This window comes from Sinohyriopsis cumingii, chromosome 6, assembly GCF_028554795.1.
Source record: "Sinohyriopsis cumingii isolate HCF-2022 chromosome 6, ASM2855479v2, whole genome shotgun sequence".
NCBI classification, from domain to species: Eukaryota; Metazoa; Mollusca; class Bivalvia; order Unionida; family Unionidae; genus Sinohyriopsis; species Sinohyriopsis cumingii.
The window spans coordinates 83107725-83124369 of record NC_142966.1 but is presented as its reverse complement, the minus strand read 5'-3'; the positions used below and the strand labels follow the sequence as shown (position 1 = coordinate 83124369).

General features: G+C 34.4%; 1 protein-coding gene across 3 annotated transcripts in view; it reads left to right on the top strand.

The window, feature by feature from the left end:
• LOC149797337 (uncharacterized) overlaps positions 1–16269 on the top strand; it is a 94405-nt gene extending 78136 nt beyond the window's left edge. For 2 of the 3 annotated variants that reach the window (XM_089962062.1, XM_089962063.1), the window contains 2 exons: positions 10827–10929; positions 11836–16269. In XM_089962062.1, coding sequence (XP_089818188.1) covers positions 10827–10929; positions 11836–12754 — 1022 coding nt within the window. In that variant the 3' untranslated portion in view covers positions 12755–16269. Of the gene's footprint in view, positions 1–10322; positions 10345–10826; positions 10930–11835 lie in introns of those variants that run through there. The other variant, XM_089962064.1, reaches the window with a different exon arrangement.
• The last annotated feature ends 376 nt before the right edge of the window (positions 16270–16645 follow it).

The following is a 16645-nucleotide window of genomic DNA, read 5'->3' as shown; positions in this document are numbered from 1 at the left end:
ATCATCACAACATCAAAATAAAATGCAATGTTCAAAGTCTACATTGCTTGTATATCCCAGAGAGAATAAAATCTGGTGATAAAATACCAGTCTAATTGGTTGTCAGTATATATATATATATATATATATATATATATATATATATATATATATATATATATATATATATATATATATATATATATATATATATATATATATATATATATATATAGATATATATATATATATATATATATATATATATATATATATATATATATATATATATATATATATATATATATATATATACATATATATATATATACATATATATATATACATATACATATATATATATATATATATATATATATATATATATATATATATACATATACATATACATATATATATATATATATATATATATATATATATATATATATATACATACATATACATATATGTATTCATGGACACTCAATTCTGTTGAAAATAGATACTATTCAATAATAATAATAATAATAATAATAATGATAATAATAAAATAAAGACTATTCTCAGAGGATCACTCATTTTTATTACAAATAGGAAACTAATCTATCTTGAGGCCCTATATTACATAAGATACAAGCTATTAATAGTATTTTGACACCCATACAAGCAGATACACAGTAGATAAAAATAACTATTCACAAAAATGCGACGTTGCTGCAGAAATGAACGTGAAGCACAGGAGGCGGTTGGTGTAGCATGTACTTTAATAAATAAGCGTTTATATGATTTCATACATCTAATACACCTGTTGTGGAAAGAAGAGATGCTTGGAGCTGGTTTAATACCATGTGGAATGTTATTCCTAACAAACACACCTGGAAATTGAAAGCTATGTTTGAATAGCTCCTTTCTGGGCTTGGGTACTTTGAAAGAACCAAGTCCAGTCAGCACACCTTTGTCTTTATCCACAAAATAACTTTTCTACGAACCCTGCTAAAACCAAAAATATGCGACAGTGGAATTACACAACTAAATTGATCTTGTGCGTTCATTAGTTGTATTAGCGCCGTGCACAATAGCCCAGATATCTGCATAAGACATCGTTATCATTATTTTGGGGTGTTCGAATATTATACAATCGATCATCAGCATTATCTGTGATGTTCTTGCTAATATCATTGAGGGTCCGACACTACAAGAATACTCATACTCATTGGAGTATGATTTGAGTCCAAGTACTGTCGTTGCTACGTCAACGTTGTCCGTACATGCTTCGATTTCGTTTTCTTCGGACGCGTTAAATAACGACATCACTTCATTGCTGACGAAACAACAATGTTCCACATTGGATTATGGACTGCCATCGGTTTTCACGAGAGTTCCTCTGACCTCAGTAAATGCTATAGCGGGCAAGAAATACTTGCTGTTTATATCCTGAACCTGTAATTATATTCGGCCCCGTTCGTTGTCACACGAGGGTCATAACAATAATGTTGATAATCGTGCATGCATGTACTCATGTTTAAGTATTGGTGTCTCCATGTCAACTGCGAGATCTGATAAACGCTTGAACATGCTATATTGTATTGCATCAACTTAATTTCTCGGGCGATTTGCCGTCTCAGTCAGCTCTGGGGTAGCCCTCAGCCCGAATTAAATATCGCCGTTATGGTACTGAAACCTTTAATGTCTAGCAATATATTTTCTCGGGAATATATGCCCCTTGCCAATATATATATTGGTGATGCTGCGGAGGCACTGATGATTTAGTAACCTTGGTAGGCATTTTATTTTGATCGCCGCACGGACCTCGGGAACCTAATTTAGATATTCTATTTTTTATCACTGAAAACCACAACGGCAACAATACCAGCCACGTTAAATAACTTTATACTTGATAATTCCAATGGTTTTCACACCGAATGTTTAGACTGATGAAATTCCATTTTTGTGAGCCACTCGGGCAATTCTGCTCAATAACAACTAACAACATCACCAATCCCATTTACGTAAAAATCTAGATACATGTGCAAGGGTGAATTTACCACCCTGACGGGGCTAGCTACATAAACGTGTACGATCGTCATTGTTTATTTCATCGTCAGCGAATAATTGTTGTCAGCACTCATGCTATCGTGTCCCCGATGTACAAACTGACGATTAACGTCTTTATATGTAAATCAAGAAAATATCCACCTTGATCCGTCAGTGTAAATCTCACGATATAAAGAATATGTTGTGACATGTCAGAAACACTGTTAGCGTAGGTACCACCATGCAACGAGGCATATTCGGGAGAAAAGAAAACAAAACATAGCTTTGTTAGTCAATATTGCTACCAGCGACACCGCCGCCCCTCCCTAAAAACTTCCATTGATGGTGTCGCAGGTGGGATTTACCGCGAACGTTGATGTGATGGATACGATGCTAAGGACTACATGAAGTCCATCAAGATCTAGATAATTATTCACGGTTAGTCTCACCCGAGGAAGGACTTAATCGAAGACGCTCCTATGACGAAGCGGTACCCATCGTTGAATATCTCGATGAGGAAACTTAAGATGGGCTCGTTACTGGTAATTGTGATTTTGGAATTTCGAGCTGTTATCGCACTTATAAGCCTTTGAAATTCAGTACTGATTGCCTCAATTGTGTACGAGCTGTTGGGCATTGCTACCGTGTGCCATTCCGGTGACGTTTTCCATGATAAATTTTTTATATTGGCTAGCAGCCGACAAAATGGTGCTGATTGAAGTTTGTACCAAATGTAATACACATGCAGCTGTGCCAACACTATCTCAAGTTTGTGAGAGGGCGGCGCCATAATTGCGCTTGGAAATGCAACATAATGGTGGTACCTGAAGCAGTATTTGCAATTATTCTAGCCAGTCGTGAAATTACTCTTATGATTCACCGTGAATTCCATTATTTATTAACAGAGCTGTATACTTGTAGCGACAATTATCAATATACATATCTTCGATCACCTCGTTGATCAGTGCGAGGTATACATGTGAGTACATGACCCCCGCTCGTGAACAACCGTTGACAAATTGATGTTTGCTTCGCTGATGACATTGTGATAATTGTTGCCAGCACGTAAACTCCCACAAAATGGTTTATAATCGATTAAATTCAGCCATCGGGTTGGTAGCATGCAGCTCTGATGCCGTTCCAATACCGTTATCGGGAAATACGTGTGGTGGCAGCGATGCAAGTCGGCCACGGATCCCAGTGCCGATTGTTTTCGTTTTTTTGCCTAGTAAATCTATGTTCCTGTGTCGATTTTATCGCGCGCGAACTGCTTGTAGCCCGAAGACAACAGTGGCACTTCGGTTGACGTGGAGCTCACTGGTTTGTTATTACCAGTTGTATAAATCTAAGCCTGTCAACATCTGTTTTTATCTTCTTCCCATCCTTGTAGAATACCAGACAGTTTTCGGTTAACTCTTGGTGTAGCCATTTGCACCCCTCATCTATGCTCTTAGGGTATTTTCCTGGTAATACATGTTTATCTCTGTGGACAAACTCTTTTATAGGAAACTCAGCTGAGTTCTCAAGAATATTTTGACGAGCGTACTGATTACAAAATTTGTGGCTTTGCTTTAAATGGAGCTATATACTCGGTGAACTCAACCCGATTCTCCTTTTGTCTGACGCGGCGTATAGGATAGCTTCAACGTCTCGTGGAAGAGGTTCTAGTATCTGTGCAGTTCATCCGGTTGCCTAGGCTGTTTAGTTCCTTGGCTTGATCAACGGGGCACATATTTATTCAAATCCCGTGCTGAGAATATCCCTAGTTGACTGACGCTATTGTAATTGTTGTTTCTCGGCCTCACGGTCGGTAAATCGTTGTGGCGTGTCCAGAGGCTCCTGCTGTAGTCGTTGTGTTCTGTTCATTGTATTAACCATGTACATCTTTAAAATATATTTTTTAAGACGCAATAGTACGTACATTTTATCAATGCCAATCCGCTATCACTCTGGCGTTGACATCGATATGGTAACAAACATGTGTAGGGTTGCTTGTGTAAAAAGAAATGTTTGAAATGTTTTTAGAAACATATGTCTCCGGAATACTATGTGACATGCATATTTCTCAACGTGTGTGAGTCTACCATGATGATCACAAATAACATATTGGCGTAATCCCGGATGACTTTCGAAATATGTGCGTATCGTTGTGTCAGATATAACACGTCTGTATTTTTGTGTCAACTCTTGGAAATGATAGCTGTTGGATTAAATCTTTTTCAAGTATGACGTAATCGTACACTACCAAGTTGTTAATACTGTCATCTATGTCGTCGACGGCAGGTGCGTCATTGAAGTTATCGATGAATTCAACTATATCGTTAACGTTATGGTCACCTCGGATGTTCTTGACGACATCGTTGTAGTCTCGTTAACTTTATGGTCACCTCGGATGTTCTTGGTGATATCGTTGTAGTTTCGAAGGACGTTATAACATATATTGTAATCTGCGGTTGGCGCAGCCAGGTATAACGTGTTCCATCGTAGTATTCTCATAACGAGGTTCAGCACAGTTGAGTTTTGCCACAGTCAGATGGCTGTATAATTGTCACACGCACATTGTAGGGCCCAATTTTGTTTTATCGGCTCGGGTATTTTTTGCTGACAAATCAAATTCTTCGCTGATAGTAAACGTTTCACAGAAAATGTATTATCCCTGATCAATGTTGTCTCATCTGTCATAGTGTTATTAAATGATCAGATGTTTATATTGTCTGTGATGCAAGGATTACCCGGGCACACCAGAGGTAGGTGTAGTCACCACAAAACAATAAAATAAACGGAGCGGAACCAAAGGGTTTAATGCGATGTAGAGCTAACAATGTAAATTTATGTCGGGCTAAAGCAAGTCGGTACGTGATAACACACACGTCGTCAATTTGCATCGTTATTGAGAGTTAGGCTGTTCCCTCGCTTCGCTGCCGTGGTCACAATACCTAGGAGAGAAACATTTAGCAGTGCGTAAATATTGAGACCCTGAGAATCGACTTGATATACGACTAGATAGTAACTTGAACATAACTCACTCGAATATAATAGACCTATTTGCTACTGCTGTAACTTGAACATAAGTCACTCGAACATATGCCATTTTGCTACCGATTTAATTCAAACATAATGCACTCGAATACAAGTATTCAGTAGTAAAACTGTCTCAATTAACGCGTAACGTTTTCATTATAGTGAATTACCATATAAAAACTAATATGTCAATTTCGGGACTAATATGAACTTTGAGAATACTTTACGTGGTCCCAAAAAGCACATTTTGGTTCTGAAACTAACCATTTAAATCCAATAAAACCCTATCTCCATCGTCTTGAGCTGATGATCTAAATCTCATTCAAGATTTTCATTTTTAAGCTGTGTACTCGTATCAATCTCAATATGGCTTGACTGTTTAAAAATAGTTCCTAACCGTTCAATGGAAAATTTCTTGCATGGTATCCCAAAACCTGCAAAAATATAGTCTTGAATAAAAGAAAATTGGACTCATGTGCATTTTAATGTTCCAAGTGACAATTATGGATCTGTACTATTAAAATTGTATATTTTATACTTGATGAGACATTTCATTTTGTTACTCTGATAGTGCCATTATCGTACCAAGGACTTTCTATATATACAAATTCCCAAAGTAGTTATAACTCATTATTGACACTATTAAGCATATAGGAGTGAAATTGCTGTATTATTATCTGGTCAATATTTTAAGTATCAGTGCAAAATCCATTTTACCAAATGATTTAATTCTGAGTCTAAGTACTTAACATAAGAGTTGCCGATTGTTATTATTATTATTATTATTATTATTATTATTATCATTATTTATTTATTTAAGTAATTTTATTAAGGAAATTGATCAGTCATCAGATAATGTATTTACTGACGGACCATGTGCAATGTTTAAATGTTGTCAGCAATACATCAATGCCCAGGAAAGGAATGTTCACAAGTAATATAACTTTTCTTGAAATCATAATCAAAGGCTACTTACATTTTAGGATCCAGTGCAACAGTAATGGAAACTGCAAGATCAGTAAATACAACTCCATCTGTTCGTAATTATTTGTTATCCATTTCATAGGCATAATAGACCAATATTGTACTATTTGCATAAAAGTCCTTAGAGATAATTTGATTTCAGATTTTTAGTGAAGATAGATATATAATTATGGTACTAACACTAGTTGTAGTTAGTTTGCAAATCCTAGATCCAGTTATAAAATCAAGGATATGCGCCATTTGTATTTACGCCTCCGTTTATAGCTTTGTTAGATTTTAGTGATTAGCTGTTTGATTATGGGAAATCATTGTTAGGTTAATATTTCTCAACCCGAGCAATTGGCCAATATATGGGAACACACGTCGTAATGTACTGTATTCACGAAACCTTATGATCGCATAAATTAGTTTCGTTAAATGGTATATGTGCCTTGTAGTTTGAGAAGGGGCAGAGCAGGATAAAATGTTTCCAATTGGCATCTAGCCAAATAGTTCCTCTCTTAATTTAGAGGTGCTATTTGGTTGTGCCTTTCAGTGTGAAATATCCATGACATGGTGTTATGATTATATAGTCACCAAGTAACAGAAATAAAGCAAATTTTTTTTTTGCAAAACTCAACGAACAATTTAATTATCAGAGTTATAAACGAAAATGCCAGAGGAACTTACAATATTATGAAGTGAATCCAGACTAGTTCTTATAAAGGTTTACGACAGTCCTAAATTAATGAGAAGTTCCTTATACATTTAAAAGCCGGAAATGTACGGGCCCACCACGAATCGTGACATTGTCAAGATTGTCCTGAATTACTTCGAATAATTTATAACAGTTCCAGGATAATATCATTGATCACTTTTTATTTCCACATAACAGTCCGAAGAAATGTTTTTCCTATCAAATAATATCTTAGCAAAAAATAAAACTCGTCTACATACTTAAACCAGGAACACTATAATTGTGAATGACTCCAAAATCGAAATGAAACCGATTGCTTAATTCTCTCTTTATATACACCATCTATTGCGAATGTATTTTGCAATAGACCCCACTTGACAAAATACACTACTCATTTTGCGTCGATTTGACCAATTCACGTGAGCTAGCCAAAGCAATGACAAATTACAAAAATTATAATAGAAACGTCGAAACCTAATCGGAGAGAGAGAGAGAGAGAGAGAGAGAGAGAGAGAGAGCGCGTAAGCCCAATTTGGCTCATATTATTAAGATTATTACTAATAATTATCACCACATACGTAAAGATCTATTTATCTATCATATACAACTACCAGCTCTTAAGATACTTATGTCACTTAGGCAGAACTATCTAAGGATATTTTATATACATTAGAGCCATGAATGAAAATTATAAAAATAGATAAAATCATGTACCTGGAGTTGCAAAAACATAGGTATACATAACTCATGGGCTGATTTTACCATGGAATAATTAGAAAGGAGTCATTCTTTTATTTTGAGATGCCTTTTATTGTGGTCGTGAAAGCAGTGTGGTGGAAGGGCACATGCAATGTGAGTGCCAAATGATGTTCCAAGCTGTGTTTTGAAGTTCGGAAGTACTAATGTTCGGTTACGAAAGGCTTACTGGTGAATCATGCAAGTGTGAAACAAGAAGTCATGCATTGTGAAACAAGGAGAAACCATGCAAATGTTAAGATTGAGTTTCGTATTTTGTGGTCATTATTAGATTATAGACAGTTGTTTGTAGTCTCTGAGCGTTCTGGAATCTTCCAGTTGACAAACACTGTTGTTTTGAGGTCTTTGGAAATATGGGAAAACAATGTACATCAAGCCAGTCTCACGCATGTGTTAGATTCGCTCGGTAAAGAGAGAGACACCCTTTGCGTATAACAGTATCTAAATGTAATAAATGTTTGAAAGCTAAATCGAAATAAACTTTAAAACAAATACTCCGTATCAAAGAAAATGAATGGTTTGTCCTGTAAGCTACTTATGCGTCCCAATGAGAAATTAAGTTTTTTTCTTCAATTGGATATTTAGTTACCAATACATTCAGGAAATACAGGGAACATATAAAACTGACAAGGAAGAGTGAAAAACTAATTTTGCTAGCATAAGCGCTTTCGATTCAGACTGTTTGTCAAAGACATTTACGAAACACATACCAACAATAAAGACATACGCCCGCAAACATACAATCACAGAAGTTGCATATTTGTATGCCCAGTGGAAATGGTATTTGGATAGTTTAAATGCCTCGTCTTAATCGTTTCAAATCTGATTATAAAATAGAAACATAGTTGGTATTACATAGATATTAAATTTACTTCAGACTTTTGAGCATGCACCTCTGGGGATATTTAAACAGCAATAATGTCAATTTTAATACCACCTGTCCCTGTTATGAATTACGTTTCATCGGATGCGAATATGTACCTCTCTATCCCCTCGTACGAGTCTATTAGTATAAAATTACGAATCAGCCATGAAGATCTGGCGATGGTCTCTGTTTTAACTAATCAGCTAGTAAAATAAATGCATAATGTTGTTGCTAATTTTGTTTTTTTCTCACTGATTTGTTACTTTGGCCTGGCCTGGGGATGGCTGGCTGGCTTCGTCACCAATGCTACCCCATTCCTTTGGATCCGTCTCTGATGTATCTGCTCTGTTTATAATGACGATTGCTATTTTTTAATTAAAGATATGTACTTGGCATTTGAAGAAAAAATAATTTCATTAAAAGTATCAGAGAGAGAGAGAGAGAGAGAGAGAGAGAGAGAGAAATAAAAAATAGTAATGCACAGAACATAATTATCTATCTTAGGTTGTTTTGCCAAGTAAGATTTTTCTATTTAGATATTAATCTCTCTCTCTCTCTCTGTATATATATATATATATATATATATATATATATATATATATATATATATATATATATATATATATATATATATATATATATAATGTCTAGGCGCTAACACATAAGTATTAGAACAAAGTAAGGGTACCCAACAAGCATTCAAGTTTCCAAAATATAAATTTATTCAAATATAATATATAATCAAATAATCTAAATAAAATACAAATAGCTTACATTGTATGAGTTCCTAGGATGTAATTCTAATAATGTTGTAATAATTTCGCACTAATCCGCAATCCGCAAACTGTTTTAAGGTAATCCTAACGAAGCTTGCAAAGTGCTTATGTGTTACCGTGATAACACTAAAGTTAACACAAGTATTAATCCAAACGTTTTGATTTCAATGTAATCTCGTGAACGAAGAATATCGCTGATGACATGGTACGTTTCACATGATCAGATGAAATTAGTTAAAAATTCAAATCCTTGAATATATTCACATAATCCACAACAGAAAGTACTGTTTAAGTCAAAGTTATTGGTTCTGCTAAATCCAACATAATGTAAGTGACAAATTCCTCTTTGACTCTTACTAATGCTGAATATAAAAGAAAGTATGCATCTTCATTATACATTGTCCTTTTGCATTTCACATAAACAAAATTTAATCACTAGAATACAATCATGTATACAACAGAATGCAATAGTGTACTTTTATGCACGTGAAAATTCGTCTGCTGTCAATGTTATTTCTCTGAATGTGCCTTAATTCAATGTTATATGATTATAACATAAGACGCAATTGTAAAAAAGTCTTTGATTTTGTATTCTTCTTTTTATTAATGAAAGCGATGGAATTGTGATCGATGAGGACGAAGTATAGAGAATGGAGCTGCACTAACATACGCTTCAAAGTGTTGCAAAGATATCATCATAACTCAAATATAGGCCACTACGTTACTGCTGTAACGTAAACATAACTCGCTCCAACATAGGCCGTACTGAAACTGCTGTAATTTGAAATTAATTCACCCGATTATAGGCCGCTTTATTGCTGTCGCTCGAATATGACTCACTCGAATATATGCCCCTATGCTATTGCTGTAACTCAGACATTACCTATTTGAATGATAGTCTTCTGTAGAAAAAATCTTTCGAGTAAAGCGTAAGGTTTTCATTGCTGGCTTGTAAATTACGCTAGAAAAATCTCATATCAGCCCTATTAAGACGGTTACAATCATTATGCAACTTTCTGAAGATCTTGGAGAAGCACTAGTAACGATATCATCGATTACTCAAAGAAGTAACTCTTTAAACTGTTCGAACTCATTGTAGATAAGAAACGATGAATCTTTCATGAAGAACGAGGGAGGAGTAAGATGATACAATAACTAATTCAACTAATCAAAAAGGGAGAAGAAGGCGGTAACAAAGGAGAAACAGAGAAAACAGAAAAAAGGACGAGATCGATGATGATGAATGCTTGGTAAAGATAATCAATTGCTTCGACCTTGTGAGGGACCAACAATAATAGTCTATGGAAAAAGGTTCTCGTATAATTTCGTAAAGCAGTGTATATCGGATATGCATATGTCAAAACTGTGGAGAAGAGGCATTAAACTAGCTATGACAAATGAATGACAGTGCACACAATATATTGATCTGGTCACATTACCTGAAGTTCTTTAAACAGCAATTTAAAATGTAACATAATAAACCAAAAATACCCTCTTAGTAGTGCGATGTATGCCATATATTGTTCGGTTTCAGACAGTCACCCTTCTCATTATTGCTCTTTTCTCTGGACACCAACAACATGTGTTATCCTCATCAGGAGCTGAGGTACCAAAAGTGTTCTTTTACCTTTGGTGTGTAAGTTAGTCTGGTTATGAGTATAAAAGGAATCGTTATATATACAGACATTTGAATTAATCTTTCTCACCTAGTTTTTTTTACATGTCTTTACAGGCAGGAATGCGGACAGTAACTCTTTACCAACGATCATTGGGGTGGTTACAGCAGCGATAATTGTGATAGTTGTAGTTACCGTGGCGCTAATTATATTAAAAAGGTACTATACCTTGATATAGATGTCAGTTATCTTTTTAGGCTAGTTGCGATCATAACGGGTTTACAAACAACATTTATCTCACACATATAGATAGGTTTAGTAAATTAGTCGTTTATCCTTGCATTAAATTACATTACAATTGTAATGTACAAAATTCGAGATCTGTTTTAAAATTTTTAATAGACGTATATATTCTACTTCTGTGAAGGTTATGATCGTGTTAAGACTTTCTTTTACAATTTGTCACCGAATCCAATCAAACATGTAACAAAACATTCCTTGAGGTTAATTTACTTTGTCTCTTTGCCATAATCACTTTTGATTCAGTGATCTTTTGTTTTCATTTTTTTCTTTTGCCTTATTATGACGATTGTTATTTATTGTTTTTATTTGTTTGTTTTGTCTGGTGTTTAGGTGATATTATAGTTCTCTTTATATTATTTTTAGCATTTACGATAGATTTCTTTTTCAGTCGCCTTTTGTGCATACATTAAAACATGCATTTAGCTCACAGTGCGTCATTAGCAGGTGTATGCAGACTAAAACCTTAAATAATATATATTATAACATAAATATAAGACTGAACCGTTGTTCCTTGAAATCAAACAAATGTCAGTGCTGATATGAATTTACGTTTAGTCACACAACGTCTCCATCAAAGTGCAAAACTTCATAATTGGTGGTTGTCTGTTTTAAATAATGATATTATGGCAAGAAAATTGTATGCAAAAAAACCCCCAAACATAACGCAATTCTTTCAAAGAAAAGTCGGAGTGTCTTAAGTGTTCTTACAATAATCATGCACTTTTTCTATAATTACTTCAGTGACATAGATTTATGTGAAGGAAGCTTTAACTATCAGGAAAGAGAAAGGAATGGTTACACAACCAATATTTTTATTTTCAGGCGACAGAAGAAGCGTAGAAAAGACGATACTCACATTTCTGATGTACCAAAATGGTTAATAAATCACACGTACGAGAGCTCCCTGGAGACCGTTGAGAGTAAAGCAACAGTTGAAGCCTCAAATTACGACATCATAAATGATGAGTCGGTACCAACATTGTTTCTGCCAAACAAAAAGAAAAAAGATACCACAAGTATTCGCGAAAGTGCAAAGAAATATGGTAATGTTTCTGATGAGGAATATGATAGAATTGAATTAGAGAAGAAAGTCGCAAATCAAGCGTCTAATTATGACCGTTTACCGTCATTGAAAGGAAAGATAGGAGACGATCCATATTCACATCTATCCAACGGATCAAAATCTGTCACCACAGCAACGGCTACTGCCAATGATTACTCTCATTGTAAGCTCAATAGTGACGATACACTAAGAAATGGTCATGATTACTCACACGTAAACGTTACAGAGGACTGTTGGAAAAATCCAGAACCAGATATCAATGAAGACGATTCATATAACCATATTCACTTTGATGACACTAAACATCCAATGCGAAATGGAACGGCAGTAAATGGTGACAACAAATCCAAATCAGAGAAAGATTCCCCAACATGCATAGATGACAAGGCGCGTGATGTAGAGGGCGAAACCTACCCTTTAAATAAGGAAGATACCGAAGTATCTTTGAGAAACGCACAACATCAACGAAAGTCTGTATCATTGATGGACAATAACACTGAAATGGCACCAAGGTCCAAAGATCAACAGTATACCGCCGTTGTCAAGGTCAAGAATGCGAAAGGGTCTAATGGAATCGACAGCGTAGCAGAGGAAAATGAGGACTCGAAGATACCAAATGAACTGTTCAATACACCCATTAATCCTGACTACGAGTTGGTGAAGACAACAAACTTATAACTATTAGTGTACGCTTGTCACAGAAAATATGGATCCATAGTTACCAGTTATATAAAGTCAAAGATAAATAAGTAGAGTAGCTACAACTGACTCATGCCAACAAATGTTGTCAGATTTCATTTGCTTCCACAAAACATGCGATTAGCATTTAATTGTGTTTCACATAGGAAAATAAGAATTGAAAAGGACATGAAAGCGAACTAGAACAAAGACAACGGGTTTACAAACAACAATTATCTCGCACATATACATAGGTTTAGTAAATTAGTCGTTTATCCTTGGCATTAAATTACATTACCTTTCTAATATACAAAATTCGAGATCAATTTGAAAATGTTTAGTAGACATATATATTCTACTTCTGTGAAGGTTATGATCGTGTTAATAATTTCTTTTGCAATTTGTAATTGAATCTTATCAAACACGTAACAAAACATTCCTTGTGGCTAATTTACTTGGTATGCATTGCCATGATCACGTTTGATTTAGTGATCTTTTATTTTCATTTGTTTTTTCAGCCTTAATATTGCAAACGTTGGGGGTAATTTATTCTAAAATTATTATTTATTGTTTTTATTTGTTTGATTTGCTTGGTGTTTGGGTGCTGTTATAGTTCTCTTTATATTATATTTTAGCATTTACGATAGATTTCGTTTTTGGTCGCCTTTTGTGCACACATTAAAACATGCGTTTAGCTCACAGTGCGTCATTAAAAGGTGTATGCAGAGTAAAACCTTAAATGATATATATATATATATATATATATATATATATATATATATATATATATATATATATATATATATATATATATATATATATATATATATATATATATATATATATATATATAATAACATAAATATAAGACTGAACCTTTGTTCCTTGAAATCAAATAAATGCAAGTGTTGATTTGAATTTATGTTTGGTAACACAACGCCCACATCGAATTGCGAAACTTCATGATTAGTGGTTTTCTGTTTTAAGTAATGATATTATGGCACGAAAATTGTATGCAAAAATGACAACGCAATTCTTTCAAAGAAAAGTTAGAGTGTCTTAAGTGTTCTTACAATAATCATGCACTTTTTCTATAATTACTTCGGTGACTTACATTTGTGTAAAGGAAGCTTTCACTGTAATGAAAGAGAAAGGAATGGTTACACAACCAATATATTTTTTCAGGCGACAGAAGAAGCGTAGAAAAGACGATACTCACATTTCTGATGTACCAAAAGGGTTAAAAAATCATACATACGAGAGATCTTTGGAGACGGGTGAGAGTAAAGCAACAGTTGAAGCCTCAAATTACGACATCATAAATGATGAGTCTGTACCAACATTATCTTTGCCAAACAAATACAAAAATGATACCACAAGTATTCGCGAAAGTGCAAAGAAATATGGCAATGTTTCTTCCGAGGAATATGATAGAATTGAATTAGAGAGGAAAGTCGCAAAGAAAGCGTCAAATTATGACCGTTTGCAGTCCTTGAAAGGAAAGATAGGAGACGATCCATATTCACATGTATCCAACGGATCAAAATCTGTTTCCGCAGCAACAGATATTGCCAATGATTACTCTCATTGCAAGCTCAATAGTAACGATACGCTAAGAAATGGTAATGATTACTCAAACGTAGACGTCATAGGGGACTGTAGGAAAAATCCAGAACCAGACATCAATGAAGAAGATCCATATAACCATATTGACTTTGATGACCCTAAACATCCAATGCAAAATGGAACGGCAGTAAATGGTGACAACGAATCCGATTCAGAGAACAATTCCCCAACATGCATAGATGACAAGTCGCCTGATGTAGAGGGCGAAAACTGCCTCTTAAATAATAAAGATACTGAAGTATCTTTGATAAACGCACAGCATCAAAGAATAAAGTCTGTATCGTTGATGGACAATAACACTGAAATGGCACCAAGGTCCAAAGATCAACAGTATACCGCTGTTGTCAAGGTCAAGAACGCGAAATGGTCTAATGAAATCGACAGCGTAGCAGAGGAAAATGTGGACTCGAAGATACCAAATGAACTGTTCAATATACCCATTAATCCTGACTACGAGTTGGTGAAGACAACAAACTTATAACTCGTGTACGCTTGTCAGAGAAAATATTGATCCATAGTTACTAGTTATATAACGTCAAAGATAAATAACTAGAATAGCTACAACTGACTCAAGCCAACAAATGTTGTCCGATTTCGTTTGCTTCCGCAAAACATGCGATTAGTATTTAGTTGTGTGTTCCCATGGAAAAAGAAGAATTGAAAACGATATGAGAGCGAAATGGAACAAATGTACCTATTGAATTATAAGAGTTCACATTTTATATACATACTATATAAAGAATTAATGAACGCATATATTGTCCAGCTAGATTCAAGAAAGTAGATTTTACAAAACATATAGGTAATCATATACTAATTACAATTGGGGGCTCCGAGTGGCCCAGTGGTCTTAAGCCCTCACCGTTTCGGATCACTGCCATCTCACCTATGTCTGCGTGGGTTCACGTCTCAGGCTCGGCTAACGTGGGTACGGGAGAAACCCTGCCAGTAGCTTCTCGTGAGTCGATGGTTCTTCCCAGGGTTTTTCAGGATTCTACCTCCACCAGTTATACAGACTACCATTTATAGCCTATACTGTGCTGAAAAATGGCGTTAAATCCAGCAATATCTAGTTGCAATTGCTAAGCAAATTGTATTTAAACGGTATTTTTACTGGTCAAAATATATTTGTGTTTATATTTGGAATGTTTATGTTGGTATTACAAAGATTGTGTGCTATAATTTACCCCCTTTATTCTTATTAATTGTTTATGCTTAAATATGTTAGATGCAGTGATAATATTATTAGTTTAACTGATGTTTAAATGATTTGAAATATCATCGACACCGTTTCAATATCTCTCAAAAGTTTGAACTCTATTTCTGTTCGACAACTTTTCAAATTTTAATAAATTGATCAAAAACACAAATTTTTAGCATATCTCATAGCATTAAATAGCATTTCCATAATCATGCCTGTTGCGGTAAGCGTGGTATGCCATCATGACAATCATTTGTAATTTTGTGGGTTAGATAAATGGTTATTATTGGTCGCAAAATTAAATAAGACATTTGTGAAGAGGTTTATCGCTATTATTAACGAACATTCATCTGAATTTAATTTCGTCAATAACTACGAGCTACCTTTGATATTCCAGTACTTTAAATTGATGATAATTTGTCAGTTTAGACCAAAACCCAATGAAGTCACAACATATCCTAAATGCAACTGTAAGGTGAGTATTAAAGATTTTGAAGTTCCTACCGAAATCTCGTTCAGATATAATGATGATTGCATTTTCGAACTGTACGTTACATTTTTGTACTCATTGAAGTTTTCTGATAAAATTAATATGTTGTTCTTATCTATTTGATTTGAGAGAAACTTAGATAAATCTGTATATCTCGCATAGTGAAATGTTTCTATACCATTAAAAATGAATACAATATTAACGTATTGATTCATTTCCTTTTATGTTACTCTAACTTGTTTGTGTAGCTGTTTACTTTTTCTACAGTAATATTTTGTTGCGGTTTTTAATATTTTAACTCTGCAATACGTTTTCATGCTCTCACTTCCAGTATTTCATGCATACTGACTAATATATAATATTCATTTTCAAATATTCTTGTCTTCATTTATCATCGAACATCTATGAACTTATGATCTCCACTGAGATTAATCACATTTGATTAAATGACGTAAAATAAGTTCTTCCTCCTATCCATTTGGCAAAAGTGTATATGTCCTGACACTAAACTTCAGGTTTATATGCACCATAAAGGCTGAATTTTTCTCTTTACAAACATAATGATACCAGACAG